The sequence below is a fragment of the Pan paniscus genome, chromosome 2 (assembly GCF_029289425.2).
Source record: "Pan paniscus chromosome 2, NHGRI_mPanPan1-v2.0_pri, whole genome shotgun sequence".
In the NCBI taxonomy this organism is placed as follows: domain Eukaryota; kingdom Metazoa; phylum Chordata; class Mammalia; order Primates; family Hominidae; genus Pan; species Pan paniscus.
The window spans coordinates 181661225-181676829 of NC_085926.1; the positions used below are offsets into that span (position 1 = coordinate 181661225).

General features: G+C 44.3%; 1 protein-coding gene across 8 annotated transcripts in view; it reads left to right on the forward strand.

The window, feature by feature from the left end:
• YEATS2 (YEATS domain containing 2) overlaps window positions 1–15605 on the forward strand; it is a 112390-nt gene that overhangs the window by 88973 nt on the left and 7812 nt on the right. For 6 of the 8 annotated variants that reach the window (XM_008957370.4, XM_003832008.5, XM_063602627.1 and 3 more), the window contains 7 exons: window positions 1725–1908; window positions 8840–8968; window positions 9777–9875; window positions 11340–11442; window positions 12325–12398; window positions 14138–14217; window positions 14781–14982. In XM_008957370.4, coding sequence (XP_008955618.1) covers window positions 1725–1908; window positions 8840–8968; window positions 9777–9875; window positions 11340–11442; window positions 12325–12398; window positions 14138–14217; window positions 14781–14982 — 871 coding nt within the window. Of the gene's footprint in view, window positions 1–1724; window positions 1909–4060; window positions 6175–8839; window positions 8969–9776; window positions 9876–11339; window positions 11443–12324; window positions 12399–14137; window positions 14218–14780; window positions 14983–15605 lie in introns of those variants that run through there. The other 2 variants (XM_024928271.4, XM_055110735.2) reach the window with 1 other exon arrangement.

The following is a 15605-nucleotide window of genomic DNA, read 5'->3' on the forward strand; positions in this document are numbered from 1 at the left end:
CCAGTATTTCCTCCCATTCTGTGGACTGTCTCTTTGTTGATTGTTTTCTTTGCTGTGCAGAAGCTTTTTAACTTGATGTGATCCCATTTATACATTTTTGTTTTGGTTGCCTGTGCTTTTGAGGTACTACTCAGGAAATCTTTGCCCAAACCGATGTCCTGGAGAGTTTCCCTAATGTTTTCTTGTAGTAGTTTCGTAGTTTGATGTCTTAGATTTAACTCTTTAATCCATTTTGATTGCATGGTGAGAGCTAGGGGTCTACTTTCATTCTTCTACATAAAGATATCCAGTTTTCCCAGCACAAGTCTTTAATAAAGTCCCAACTTACCTATTTTTCTTTCATTGCTTTTTCTTTTGATGTCACATCTGAGAAACCATTGCCTAATCCAAAGCCACAAAATTCAAGCCTTTGTTTTCTTCTAAGTTTTATACATTTAGCTCTTACATTTAGGTTTCAGATTCATTCGAGTTAATTTTTTTTTTTTTTTTTTTTTTTTTGAGACAGAGTCTTGCTCTGTCACCCAGGCTGGAGTGCAGTGGCGCGATCTCGGCTCACTGCAACCTCCACCTCCCGGATTCAAGTGATTCTCCTGCCTCGGCCTCCTGAGTAGCTGAGATTACAGGCACCCACCACCACGCCCAGCTAATTTTTTTTTTTTTTTTGTATTAGTAGAGATGGGGTTTCACCATGTTAGCCAGGAGGGTCTTGCTCTCCTGACCTCGTGATCCACCCGCTTTGGCCTCCCAAAGTGCTGGGATTACAGGCATGAGCCACTGCACCTGGCCGCTCTAGTTAATTTTTGTACGTGGTGTGAGGTAGACACCAAACTTTATTCTTTTTTATGTAAATATCCAGTTGGCCTAGAAACATTTGTTGAAAAACCATCTCTCAATCGTCTTGGAAGCCCACAGACTTGAATGATGTGGCTTGACTTCTCAAGCTTCATCTCCTGCAGCTGCTGCTTCCCCGGGCCTCTTCACAGGTGACACCACTCTGCTTTGCAGCTTCTTGAACATACAATGTTCTTTCATGCCTCACCAACTTTCTACATACTCTCCTCTGCCAGGAAACACTGTCATCTCTCCCTTTCTCTGTCTTAAATCTGGAAGATTCCTCTAAAGTGCCTAATGTTTTACCTGAAGCTTTTTCCTGTACCCTCCTGTTTCTGTTCCTAGGCAGAAGCAGTGCCTTTCTTCTTGGTTGTGTTGGTGACATTTGCCTGTGCTTGCCGTAGCATCATCATACTTAGGTGACTGTTTCCTTGGTCGCTTTTCTCTCAGAGCCTTAGCACTTAACCATTATGCCGGCCATGTAGTAGATGTTTGTTCAATGAAGTGACAGACTTTAAATCATTGTCATGTGTTCTTAATAAAGCTCATTTTTAGTCCATGTGTATATTCTGAGAATATGTCCTCCTAGTTTTTTGGTGATGAAGTTGCCTTTTATAAAGGGATATAATAGGTGGTGAATTTTAAAAATATGATGACCCCCATGATACTTCCTTGTTTTAAATTTTTTTAATTTTCTTGGTCCATGAAATGTAAAGGTATAGTAACCACTGAACTAGAGAAGTAATCTTTTTTAAATGGTATGGCATTTACTAAGTAGTCACTAACACCTAATAGATGATATTTAGTGTGTGTGCTGTGTGGCCGTCACCGCCGTCAGTCATCACTCTGCTTTCTTCCTGAACTGTGTTGTTTCGGACCCCATGGGTGAGCAGTCTGAGGGAATGGCTCCCATGTCTTCATCTACGGTCAGTTCTGTAACGAAAACTTCTGGGCAGCAGCAAGTGTGTGTGAGCCAGGCCACCGTGGGAACCTGCAAGGCTGCCACCCCCACCGTCGTCAGCGCCACGTCCCTCGTGCCCACACCAAACCCCATCTCTGGGAAAGCCACAGTATCCGGTGAGTTGCATTGTGATATTATTTCTCTCTCTTTTCTCTCATTGGGCTAGAATATTTTTGGAGGATCTTTTTTGTTTGTTTGTTTGAGATAGCGTCTCACTCTGTCGCCCAAGCTAGAGTGCAATATCACAATCTCGACTCACTGCAACCTCTGCCTTCCAGGCTCAAGCTATCCTCCCACCTCAGCCTCTTGAGTATCTGGGACCACAGACACATGTCACCACACCCAGCTAATTTTTTGTGTTTTTGGTAGAGATGGGGTTTCACCACGTTGCCCAGGCTGGTGTTGAACTCCTCAGGTCAAGCAGTCCACCCACCTCAGCCTCCCAGAGTGCTGGGATTACAGGCATGAGCCACTGTGCCCAGCTATTTTTTTGGAGGGTCTTAAGCAATATTTTGTATGGTAAATTGTTAAAAGTAATTAACCCAGCAGCATTTTCTGAACAGTTGCTTTTTAGATGAATTATTTTTGTTTAAAATCTACGTATCAGATTTTGTCTGAGACTTTAAATTATCATTTGAAAGTTACTATTTGAATTTTTGAATGATATAATAAACCCTTAGCCACGCAGAACCCTACTGGGTATTTTAGCTTTTTTTATAACGTAATTTTGTGGAGAGCCAAGAGTTTGCTTTCCTTAAAGTACTAATTTCTTTTTTCCTATAATCAGTGTCGAATAGAATTCACTATAAAATGTATACCTTTCTTTGCTTTCATAAAGTATATAAAATATATCTTAGCCTTGTTGACTCCAAGTCATAATTTTTAACATTAGTTATTATCTTGGCTAGTGTTAGAGTGATAGGCTGGAGATCCAGTAAGAGCTATGGTGTCTTTGTGCCTGCACTAGAGGGCCTCAGAAAAGTGTACCTTTTGTTTCTGAGTAACAGAGAGCACACATCCTGAGACCACATTGCCTTAGTTGAAGTGATTTGCTTCAGTTTCTCAGCTGTAAATGAGATTGATAATAATACCTACTTCATAAGGTTGAGAGGTTTAAATGAGTTTGTAATATATCAGTGCTTAGAATACTATCTGGTGTGTAGTGGCCATTATATAAACAATTGCCACTGCCATTATCATGTGTGATCATTTTTGTTGTCAGTCCATAATCCTTTATCTGCAATTCTAAAATCCCAAAAGCTGTGAAAACTGAAGATTTTATTTTTTTAAATTTTACTTTAGGTTCTAGGATACATGTGTAGAACGTCCAGGTTCGTTACCTAAGTATACATGTCCGTGGTGGTTTGCTGTACCTGTCAACCCATCATCTAGGTTTTAAGCCCCACATGCATTAGGTATTTGTCCTAATGCTCTCCCTCCCCTTGCCCCGCACCCCCCAAACAGGCCACGGTGTGTGATGTTCCCCTCCCTGTGTCCATGTGTTCTCATTGTTCAGTTCCCACTTATGAGTGAGAACATGTGGTGTTTGGTTTTCTGTTCCTGTGTTCGTTTGCTGATGAGAATGATGGCTTCCAGCTTCATCCATGTCCCTGCAAAGGACATGAACTCATTCTTTTTTATGGCTGCAAGATTATATTGTATTGTACTGTATTATTATTATTATTTTTTTGATGGAGTCTTGCTCTGTCGCCCACGCTGGAGTGCAGTGGCATGATCTCGGCTCACTGCAACCTCTGCTTCCTGGATTCAAGCGATTCTCCTGCCTCAGCTTCCCGAGTAGCTGGGATTACAGGCACCCGCCATCATGCCTGGCTAATTTTTGTAGAGACAGGTTTTTACCATGTTGGCCAGGCTGGTCTTGAACTCCTGACCTCAGGTGATCCGCCTACCTTGGCCTCCCAAAGTGCTGGGATTACAGGCATGAGCCACCCTGCCCAGCCAGATATTTTATTTTTTATAACTAATTTTAGGGCACAATTTGACCTCCATTGACAGCCTGTTTGTATTACTTAATGTGAATATTTGTGTGTTTTGCCATAGAATATTGATGTGTTTGATTACATGATACTGTCTCAGCTGCCAGGAAGCTAATATAATATATGGCTTTGCTTCTCAAACTTGAAAGATCAGTTTTGTTTTTGTTTTTCTATAATCTGGTATAGACAGATACTTCTGTAAAATATAATAAAAATGTCGCAGCACTATCGAACTGTTAAAGTTTCTAAATACTGTATTATCTTGTTGCAGATTGATACCAGCCAGCATACGGCTGGCACTGGTCTACCGGAAAAACTGAATATCACCGAGATACACACACACACTCACGCATGCAGACAACACCCCTTACTGCCTTTGGATAAGAGGCTGTGGATGTTGTTGTTGTCATTACTATTATTACTTCATTCATATGTAGCTCCACACCAAGCCCCTTCTGTCTTGTTTGGATAGAGAACAAAAAATTAAGGCTGATTATATTTTTCTCTTGATTTCTACCTCCCTGTTAAAATTGACCAACTTCTAGTATAGGGAGTACTTGTTCTCTACTGTTTTATTTGAGGCCCTGTGTTGGATACTGGAGTAGAAATTGTAGAAATAAAAGGAATTATTATAATAATGAATACCCTTCCCTTGTCTCTTTTCTGATCATGTTTTTGGCATGCAATAGATGAAGTCTCCCTGCGTAAGTTCTGGTTTCCTAAGATGCTGCTGATGGAACTTTCTGTATCACATTTTCTTTCTTTTTTTTTTTTTTTTTTTTTGAGATGGAATTTTGTTCTTGTCGCCCAGTCTGGAGTGCAGTGGAACAATCTTGGCTCACTGCGACCTCTGCCTCCCGAGTTCCAGCGATTCTCCTGCCTCAGCCTCTTGAGTAGCTGGGATTACAGGCGTGTGCCACCACGTCCCACTAATTTTTGTATTTTTAGTAGAGATGGGGTTTCACCATGTTGACCAGGCTGGTCTCAAACTCCCAACCTCAGGTGATCCGCCTGCCTCGGACTCCCAAAGTGCTAGGATTACAGGCGTGAGCCACCGTACCCAGCCCACATTTTCATAAAAGGATCAAACTATTTCCTACTTAAAACCAGCAGTTTTTCAATTAAGTTTTTTGTGTGCATCGTAAACTGCATTAAACTTAAGGTCTCATTGGGACAGAAGCTGCGTGAGCAACGGAGAGAGCATAAGGAGATTCCGTCAGAGCACACAGGGCCTGTGTGGGGTGTTGGAACTTTGACTCTGGGGGTTTTAAGCTAAGGTGGAATATGATCTGCCTTACCTTTTAACAGGGTCATTGGTGCAGTATTGACAGTAATTTCTGGGGCACAAGGTGGAAGCAGGGAATGGACCAGGAAGTAGACACTAAGAAAGAAAATTTGATGCTGTATCAGGGAACTCTGGCCAGACAAGGATTTTTCCCAGAAGTGAAGGGCATGAACTGCTACTTTCAAAAGGCACAGTGTAAAGAAATGGAAAATTTCAGAAATTACATTGTCATTGAGCTTCTCAGTGGCAGTGCTAGAAGCTAGCATACTGCTGCTTTTCAAAATGCAAGAACATTACTTTCAGTCTAGAATTCTCTAGTCAAGGAGATCATTACAGAGTGAGGGTAGAACTATTTCTGACAAAGTTTGAAATGTATTTCCTGTGTACCCTCTCCAAAGACATTCCTAAAATATGGGATGGGGTTATGTCCCGGTCAGCTGTTGTAAGGTGAAAATATTCTAAGTATTAAAAATGCGTGACCGGCTGAGGGCTGTGGCTCGCTGCCACTGCCCAGCATCACGAGAGAGGTAGTTTCTACTGAGTGCCTGTTGCTTTCATACCATGCCAAAGTCAAAAACTCCAAAGTCAACCATTGTAAGGGAACATCTGTATAGGGAAGAAAGGGTATATAAGTGCCGTAAAGGGGGCACTTTTTAAGGCATTTATACCCTTTTCTGGGCCCCATCTAGGGCTAGATTTGACTTTGACTCTGGGGGAAGCCACTGAAGACCCCATCTAGGGACCGGGTGCAGTGGCTCACGACTGTAATTCCAGCAGTTTGGGAGGCCAACGCAGGCAGATTGCTTGAGCTTGGGAGTTGGAGACAAGCCTGGGCAATGTGACAAGACCCCATTTCTTAAAAAAAAAAAAAAAATTAGCTGGGCATGGTAGTTGTGCCTGTAGTCCCAGCTACTTGGGAGGCTGAGATGGGAGGATTACTTGACCCTGGGAGGTCGAGGTTGCAGTGAGCCATGATTGCTCGCATCACTGCACTCCAGCCTGGGTGAAAGAGCAGGACGCTGTCTCAAAAAAAAAAAAGGAAAAAGAAAAAAAGAAAAAACCATCTACCCTAATAGTAAATCAGTAGGTAAAATTAAAAATTGATGAATCAAGGCCTACAACATATACATTCCTTTTAAAATTATTTTTATTTCATTTTTAGAGCAGAGTCTTGTTCTGTTACCCAGGCTGGAGTGCAGGGGCGTGACTATAACTCATTGTAGCCTTTGAACTCCTGGGCTCAGGCTGTCCTCCCACCTCAGCCTCCCTAATGGCTGGTACTACAGGGGCATGCCACCACACGGGACTAATTTTTTTTTTTTTTTTTTTTTTTTTAAGAGACGGGGTCTTGCTTTGTTGCCAAGGCTGGTCTCAAACTCCTGGCCTCAACCAGTCCTCCCTTCTTGGCCTCCCAAAGTGCTGGGGTTACAGGTGTAAGCTGCTGCACCTGGCCCTACACATTCTTTTACATATACTGAGATAAACATTAATAAAAAGAACCGACAGGGATTAAAGTGGCTACCAGTAGGGAACTAGATGAAAATAGGGAGGTGGAATGGGGTTGGCTATATTTAGTTATAAGCCTTTTAGTACTTTCTAACTTGTCAGCTGATGAGCATGCATAAAAATATGGGAACTTCAGATCATTGTTAAACTCCTCAAGATCCTGTCTCTGGAAGTATTACTACCTGATGATTTAACACTCTTCTATTCCAAAGAAAGATTTTGTTTATTTAAGGCCTTGCTCTAGAAAGTATTTAAGATTATTCCTTTCCTTAGCTCAGACCAGCTGCTTTCCGGTGCCTTAAAGTATCTTTAGCTCCTGATGCTGGTTTTTTTTTTTTTTTTTGAGACGGAGTTCCACTCTCGTTGCCCAGGCTGGAGTGCAATGGCGTGATCTCGGCCTACTGAAACCTCCGCCTCCCGAGTTCAAGTGATTTTCCTGCCTCAGCCTCCCAAGTAGCTTGAATTACAGGCACCTGCCACCATGCCCGGCTATTTTTTTTTTTTTTTTTTTTTTTTTGTATTTTTAGTAGAGACAGGGTTTCGCCATGTTGGCCAGGCTGGTCTCGAACTCCTGACCTCAGGTGATCCACCTGCCTCAGCCTCCCAAAGTGCTGGGATTACAGGCGTGAGCCACCGCACCCGACCACTGTTTTTAAGTATTTCTTAAAATCTGTTTGTATTGTTTGTGCCTTGTATGCTCCTTCACACTAAAGGCCCTTTTTGATTTTTTAAATGGCCCTCCGAATGCCTAGAACAGTTTTACGTGGAAATGGGAATATAGAAATCACCTTTAAGATAAAATGAGAGAAGGTGATCCTTTCTAAAACGATAGAGAACATCTGATGTTTGAAAAACAAGGGCTGCTGCACAGAGCTAGGAAACGATGAGGTGTGTAGACAGATGGACATACTAGATATGTAGGGACAGTGGGAAGGAGATGCGCATACATTGGCACCAGATTAAAATGGACCCTGAATGCTTGAAGCTAATTTTGGAAATACGTTTTAGGCAGTCAGGAGCCAGCATAGGTTTTTAAGTAGGAGAATTACAATGTTTCACATCAAAACACGGAATTTTATATCCAGAGCTATGTAAAAATCCAAAATTTTGTACACAGAAGAGCTATGTGCAAAATAAATAAATTGTCATAGAAAACAAACATGGAAGAGTACTATCTGAAAACATTAGTATTGATTTTCTCTGCGGTAGGACTTTGGGTGACTTTTTATCCTTTTTACTAGCAAAAATGTGTTACTTTATGGTTGTGGGACGAGGATACTTAATCATTATGGGCAGGCACAATGGTGCACATCTATAATCCCAGTGCTGGCCAGGCGCGGTAGCTCACGCCTGTAATCCCAGCACTTTGGGAGGCCTAGGTGAGTGGATCACTTGAGGTTAGGAGTTCGAGACCAGCCTGGCCAACATGGCGAAACACTGTCTCTACTAAAAATACAAAAATTAGCTGGGCATGGTGGCATGCGCCTGTAATCCCAGCTACTTGGGAGGCCTAGGCAGGAGAATCACTTGAACCTGGGAGATGGAGGTTGCAGTGAGCTGAGATGGAGCCATTGCACTCCAGCCTGGGTGACAGAGCAAGATCCAACTCCGAAAAAAAAAAAAAAAAGCCCAGTGCTTTGGGAGGCCATGGTGGGAGGATCGCTCGAGGCCAGGAGTTTCAAGACCAGCCTGGGCAACAAAGCAAGACCCCCATCTCTACAAAAACAAATTAAAAATTAGCTGTGTGTCATGGTATGCCTGTAGTCCCAGCCACTCTGGAAGCTGAGACAGGAGGATCACTTGAGCCCAGGAGTTCAAGGTTACAATGAGCTATGATCCGTACCACTGCACTTTTCAACCTGGGCGACAGCCTGTCTCTAACACAATAAATTAAATAAATAAATAAATAAATAGGGGCCGGGCACGGTGGCTCATGTCTGTAATCCCAGCACTTTGGGAGGCCGAGGCAAGAAAATCGCTTGAACCTGGGAGTCAGAGGTTGCAGTAAGCCGAGATCGCGTCAGCCTGGGCGACAGAGCGAGACTCCATCTCAAAAAGTAAATAAACAATTATTGTCATGCCGATGTTTTATTGTGAAATCCACAGCATCTGTTGTCTCCTGCTGCTTGCTCTTTGTTTACTGGAAGGTTAAATGTCCTGGGAACTTCCTCCATGACAAAATATGGGTAGCACAGAGGATAAGAGACTTTCCCGAAGCACCTGACCTTCAACTTGGCTTTATCTTCCAATTTGTTCTAGGACTGTTAAAGATTCACTCCAGTCAGTCCAATCCCCAGCAGGCCGTCCTGACGATTCCCAGCCAGCTCAAACCACTCAGCGTAAACACATCTGGAGGGGTGCAGACGATCCTGATGCCTGTGAATAAAGGTGAGTTCCTTGCCCACGGGTCGTCTGTGCTGTGGCTGCCTCCACATCTCCCCACATTTACCAGGTGGTGACTGCTCTGCCTGTGTACAGCCACCCTTCAGCTGTCATGGTATTTCCCAGCGCCTTGAACGCTAGGGCACCAACGCCAGGACCCAAAACCCAAATGTTCGTTGGCTTCTAAATAGCTGCCCCTATCTAAAGTTGAGTTGAGGGGGAACATTTTAAGTGTTTATAAGAATTTACATTAATTGGATTGTTGTTTTCCTTTCCTTTTCTTTTGAGACAGAGTTTTGCTCTGTCGCCAGAGCTGGAGTGCAGTGGCAAGATCTCGGCTCACTGCAACCTCCACCTCCTGGGTTCAAGCGATTCGCATGCCTCAGCCTCCCGAGTAGCTGGGACTACAGGCGCGTGCCACCACACCTGGCTAATTTTTGTATTTTTAGTAAAGACGGGGTTTCACCATGTTGCCCAGGCTGGTCTTGAACTCCTGACCTCAGGTGATCCACCCGCCTCAGCCCCCCAAAGTGCTGGGATTACAGTTGTGAGCCACTGCGCCTGGCCTGGATTGTTATTTTCTTAGTTTAGTGACAGGCTCCCGTTTCTACAGTTTCTACATCCCGTTTCTACATCTCAGTTACCCTCATACCTAATAATCGCCCACTATTAAAAAGGGACTTTGCAATTCCTGTTGTCCTCAAGTTGCCTTTGTGCTGTTAGTCTAATGTGGGGTTGTCACCTGGAAGTAGATCACCCTCATTAAAAATAATTTTTGTATTTGTTATATCCCTCCCTCCTTTTTTCCCTTTAGTGGTTCAGTCATTTTCTACCAGCAAGCCACCTGCCATTCTGCCTGTAGCTGCCCCAACTCCAGTTGTCCCCAGCTCTGCTCCAGCAGCTGTTGCAAAAGGTACGTAGGATCTCACAGAGTTCTTGTCCAGAAGTTTTGTTACTTTTTTATTTTCGTTCACGTTCTCTCCTGATGTCCAGAAGTTTTATGCGGGACATTACCATAATCTGAATCTTTTGAATTTTCAGCATTTGTGAATCAGTCACTTGGCAAATATGTCCTAAATGCTCATATGGTAGACTTAACATTGAGGGAAACACAGAGATGTATAAAGGATCATTTCTGCCCTTCAGTAATTTATAATTAGGTTGAAAACAATTGCTGTAGACAGCAAGCAATCATTGATAAAAACAAGACATTTGGCCAGGGAAATGATTGCTGAAATATTGCAGCTTGGGATGTCTGATCAGGGTTGACAGGGGGGTGTGGAGAAGGGCAAGACTTTGTACTGAGTATGGATTATAACCTGGACTTTAAAAGAGTAGAGGTTTTTTAGCTGTGGGGAGTCAAGGGGTAGGCCAGATTAAGGGCACAGGAGAGACAGACTCAGCTTCCCCTTTGGGCAAGTGGCTAGCCAGTTAGAGGGATTCATTTGGGGAGTATACTCATGGTAAAGGAGGTTTAGGTAGGGGCCAGACTTTGGCGAGCTGGCAGTGGGAGACATGCCTGCCCACAAGAGTAAATCAGGATAGCAGGGTGGATTAGAGCAACACGTGTGACATTGATAACACCAGTGTCCAAGCATAGGGGATCTGATTTTTGCTTTCTGCCTTGTGTCTCAGAACACTAAGATAATGCTGAAAGTTGATAAACTAGCTGGAGAGATGATATTGAAACGGTCCCAGTATTAGAACGTAGAACAAACCAGCATTGTACTTTAGAGTAGCATTGTTTTTTTTTTGTTGTTTTGAGATGGAGTCTCACTCTGTCGCCCAGGCTGGAGTGCAGTGGCACAGTCTCGGCTCACTGCAACCTCTGCCTCCCGGGTTCACGCCATTCTCCTGCCTCAGCCTCCTGAGTAGCTGGGACTACAGGCGCCCGCCACCACGCCCGGCTAATTTTTTGTATTTTTAGTAGAGATGGGGTTTCACCATGTTAGCCAGGATGGTCTCGATCTCCTGACCTCGTGATCCGCCCACCTCGGCCTCCCAAAGGGCTGGGATTACAGGCGTGAGCCACCGCGCCCGGCTCAGAGCAGCATTGTTAAATCACATGTGTGGGGAGGGGAGTGAGGAATCTTCCATAGCAGTGTGGGTGGCCCTTTAAGAAATATCTAAGGAGCCACTTTATTGCCGCCGCCCTGTCATGAGGCTGGAGTTGTCCTGAGGCCCAGGCTAACAGTTCTTCCCTTGTCTGATGACCCTGGGATGATAGGAGCCATCTCAGTCCCCTGGCTGTGTCCCCACAACAGCTGGAGTGGCAGTTTCCTTACTGAGCTTCACTGTAAGAGCTTTGTTTGTGCCTGCACGTGTCCTTCCACCACTGACCCCTAACAGCTGCCTCTTTGTTGCTCTTCCCTTGTAGTGAAGACTGAACCAGAAACACCTGGACCGAGCTGCCTCTCTCAGGAGGGTCAGACAGCAGTGAAAACAGAAGAAAGTTCTGAGCTGGGAAACTATGTCATTAAGTAATTCTTCCAATCTTTCCTAAAGGAATTCCGCTTCGGGTGTTTGTCACGCCTGTGACAGCTGAGTATGTGCAGAGTTGTGTGTGTGTAGCTCTAAGCCCTTGACGGGAGGAACTGTCTGTCCCTGTGCAGTGGACAAGTGTTACCACTTGATGCACAGCTGAGGGTCATTATTTTATACAGTGATGTGACTGGAGGTGGCACTTGATTTGTAGCCTTAGAAGCCTCAGGTGGGATTAGACCTCCCTTCAGTTGAAGTTGCCAACATGGGCTTTCTCTGCTGAGCCCGTAGGCACAAAATTTCTCCTGTTGCCATCACTCAGGTGTGTACACGCTTTGTGACTGGGTGTCCACACACCTGCCTCATCTTAGCTGCCTCTTCATGGGCTATATACACTCTTTGCTTCTTCTGAAAATGCTTCCTAAGGTTTCCTAATTTCTAAATCAGGAAGCCACTTCTGACCAGCTACTTTTAAGTATCTCAGACTGCTGGGGACAACAGAAACTTAGCCACTCTAACATGGTAGATGGAGGCGTGAACTGTAATAACCCTAAGATGGTATACAGAATTTTTCTCCCCTAGTAGCAGTCACATTGCAAAAAGATTATATTGCTATTGAATTTTAAGGTGTAGATTAAATGTCTGTAATATGTGCATAATCTTCCATTCCTGGGATCTTAGTCTTGACATTGTCTTTTTAAGCATAGAACACCCCTCCTTTACAAAGAAGGTAATCTGTGGAAGGAAAGACATGCTAATATGATGGTTTTACATTATAATTCCCTCAGAACGGAATATATCCATTAAGTACATGGCATATATGTGGCTATAGAAACTGCTACATGTATTTAATTTATTGCCTTTTTTTTTACCCCTCTCAGGATAGACCATTTAGAAACTATCCAGCAACTCCTAACTGCAGTAGTAAAGAAGATTCCATTGATCACTGCAAAAAGTAAGACAATTACACTGAATACAGGGGTGCATTTTTGAAAGCTGTGAACTTAAGGTATTGAGTCGACTGAAATCACTTGGGATTGTAAATTAATATTGATATGGCGGTTACCTTATAAGGTTTCAGCTAGAGATACAGCCCATTTGCAAGGGTTTTAGAATTCACATCCAGTTAGTTTTTTATTCTTTTTACAGTGTTGATCTGTAGAAGGAATGTTTTACATTTTTCATATGTAAATCATAGATTGTTTTGTATGCAGTTAAAACTCTGCATTAGCATTTGGTGTTTATGAGTGAGGAAAGCATTTAGCGTTTGCCTGCAGTGTACCAGGTCCTGTGCAGGCTGGGTGCGTTCACTGTCTCATATAATCCCAGCCTCCTGTGTGATAGCTGGTGTCACCTCCACTTACAGATGAGGAAACTGAGGATAAGCAGGGTTGAATAACTTGCTCGAGATCACAGAGCCACGGGTGGTGAAACAGGATACAAACCTGGTTCTGTTTGACTCTAAGACCATTCATCTTTCCTCTGAAACTCAGTATTGCACAGTATAGAAATGCAGTTTTTAAGACCTCCCAAAGTGACGTGCTGTGTCACTGCCCATCGTTAGCTAGATTGAGTAAATTGCTGCTTAGCCCCAGTTGTTTTGACAGAATCAGTAGCCCTTGCTGAGGGGCCAGCAGCCTACGGACACAGGAGCATGCTCATGGGCAAGACCACCGTGCACACTCAGAGGGAAGCCACAAGGCAACCTCCACGCCACTCAGATTTGTAGGGCTCTGAACACATACACCATGTACAGACCACCTACTTATTTTTTCCAACTGTAATAGCAAAGCAGTAATCTCTTTCTGTAAGGTAAAGTTTGGGGGATCATTTTGATGTCTCTCAGAGTAAACTTTTGGTGACAGTTTCCCAGCCTAACATAAGAAATTCAAACAAAAAAATCTCTCTCATATATATATGTGTGTGTGTGTATACATGTATATATATATATACACATATATATATACATGTGTATATATATACACACACATATTTTTCTCTCTCCTTAAAAATACAGAATGTAAGAGCTGGAAGGTAGTTCAGAAACCATCTTCCCAGCTTTCTCAGTTTATAGATGAGAAAACCGAGCTGGGCTTGGTGGCTCACGCCTGTAATCCCAGCACTTTGGGAGGTTGAGGCGGGCGGATCACCTGAGGTCAGGACTTTGAGACCTGCCTGGTCAACATGGTGAAACCCCATCTCTACTAAAAATACAAAAATTAGCAAGGCATGGTGGTGCCTGCCTGTAGTCCCAGCTCCTCGGGAGGCTGAGGCAGGAGAATCGCTTGAACCTGGGAGGCAGAGGTTGCAGTGAGCTGAGATCACACCACCACACTCCAGCCTGGGCGACAAAGTGAGACACCATCTACCACAACCACCTTGTGAGTTAATGGCAGGTCCAGGGCTCCTAGTGGAGCACCAGTTCCACAGACTTTAATAGCCTATGGCAGTGATTACCTTCTCTGCCAAAGAAGCAAAGTTCCCAGGAAGGTGTGTTGCTTTGAGTACACACAACAAGACGCCTTCTCTTCTGAGGAGACGCCCTCCTGTGTTAGGCTGCATCTGAGCTTGCCCAGTAAGGAACATACATGCGATAAAGAGGTCTGAAGAAGTGACTGGCTTGCCTCCAGCAAATGACATGTGGTTGGAATCGTAAGAGCTTTATTCAGGCTTTGCTGGGTGTGTGCATTCTAGGTGAAGATGCCAGCTGCTTTTCTGCAAAGTCTGTGGAGCAGTACTATGGCTGGAACATTGGAAAAAGGAGAGCCGCTGAGGTAACCCACGTCTGCCTGTCCACTCTGGCTGCCTCCAGAAACCTTGTCTTATGGAACAGGGATAAGATTGCAGCATATTTGGTTGAAATATTTGATGGCAGAATATTTTCCTCAGTTAAAAAAAATCTCATTTTTCAAAGACCTGTATCCAGCTGACTTTCAGGCGTGCCTTCTTTTTCTGCACTGGCAGAAACATCCCTCACAGTTTCTAAATTTTTTTCTGAGTTTCAGAGTTTTAAATGAACTCGAGTATTGAGTCCTTACAGTGGGAAGGTGCTGTGGTGAGTTTAGGGAAAGCTGGGGTAGGAGGGGAGTGGGAGAGCGCAGGTGGAGACCAGGTGAAGATCCTTAAAGGCCAAACCTAGGAGTTGCTGTTTTTTTGTATTAGCATTAGGGAAGTTCGACTTTTTTTTTTAATGGGGAGTAACACAACCAGGTTTTTTTCTTTAAAAAAAAAAAATTCTAACAGGTTAGGTTAGGATGGTGATTTATGGTTGCATGATACGTAGTTGTGTTAAGTGGAAGGATTTGATTATGGTTCCAAAAGAAAATTTTTTTTTAAGTGGCAAAGAGCAATGACAATGCGAAAAGTCTTACAAGAAATCCTGGAGAAGAATCCGAGATTTCACCACCTGACTCCCCTCAAAACCAAGCACATCGCTCACTGGTGCCGCTGTCATGGCTACACCCCACCGGACCCTGAGAGCCTGAGGAATGACGGGGACTCCATCGAGGACGTGCTGACCCAGATCGACAGCGAGCCCGGTAAGCCTTCAGTGGCACTGCCCAGAGCGCCTGGCAGCCTGGGGGCATTTGCTGAGGTAGAGAGAGGTGAGGACTTGGAAGAGTTGCTGTAGGGAACGAGAGCCTTTCCTACCTCCTGCCGTGTCCTTCGTGGGACCGTGCAGTCCCCATGTTGCTGTTTGTAGCCAGATATCTCAAGTGTTGTGCCCCAGCCACACATGTTCCGGCCTGTGCCATGCAGCGGGCACACACTGTCCACTCAGGAGTCCCTGCTCGGCATCATTTCTTCTTTGAAGACTCCTAATCCATCTCCTTTCCTGCAGATTGAAGCGGCTTTCACATCTTTTGTGACCTTAGGGACACCCCCCATGCCCCAGACAAGTTTGTGCTACTTCTGTGAAAATGAGGCCCGTGTCTCATCTGTTACTTTATCTCCAAACCCAGCTCGGAGGACGCCACCCAGTGTGGGAGGCACTTGTAAAAACTAGTAATGTTGCAGGTGAAATGAATTGTTTCACGATAAAAAAACAGACCACTGGGCCAGGCGCCGTGGCTCACGCCTGTAATCCCAGCACTTTGGGAGGCCGGGGCGGGTGGATCACGAGGTCAGGAGTTCAAGACCATCCTGGCTAACACACTGAAAC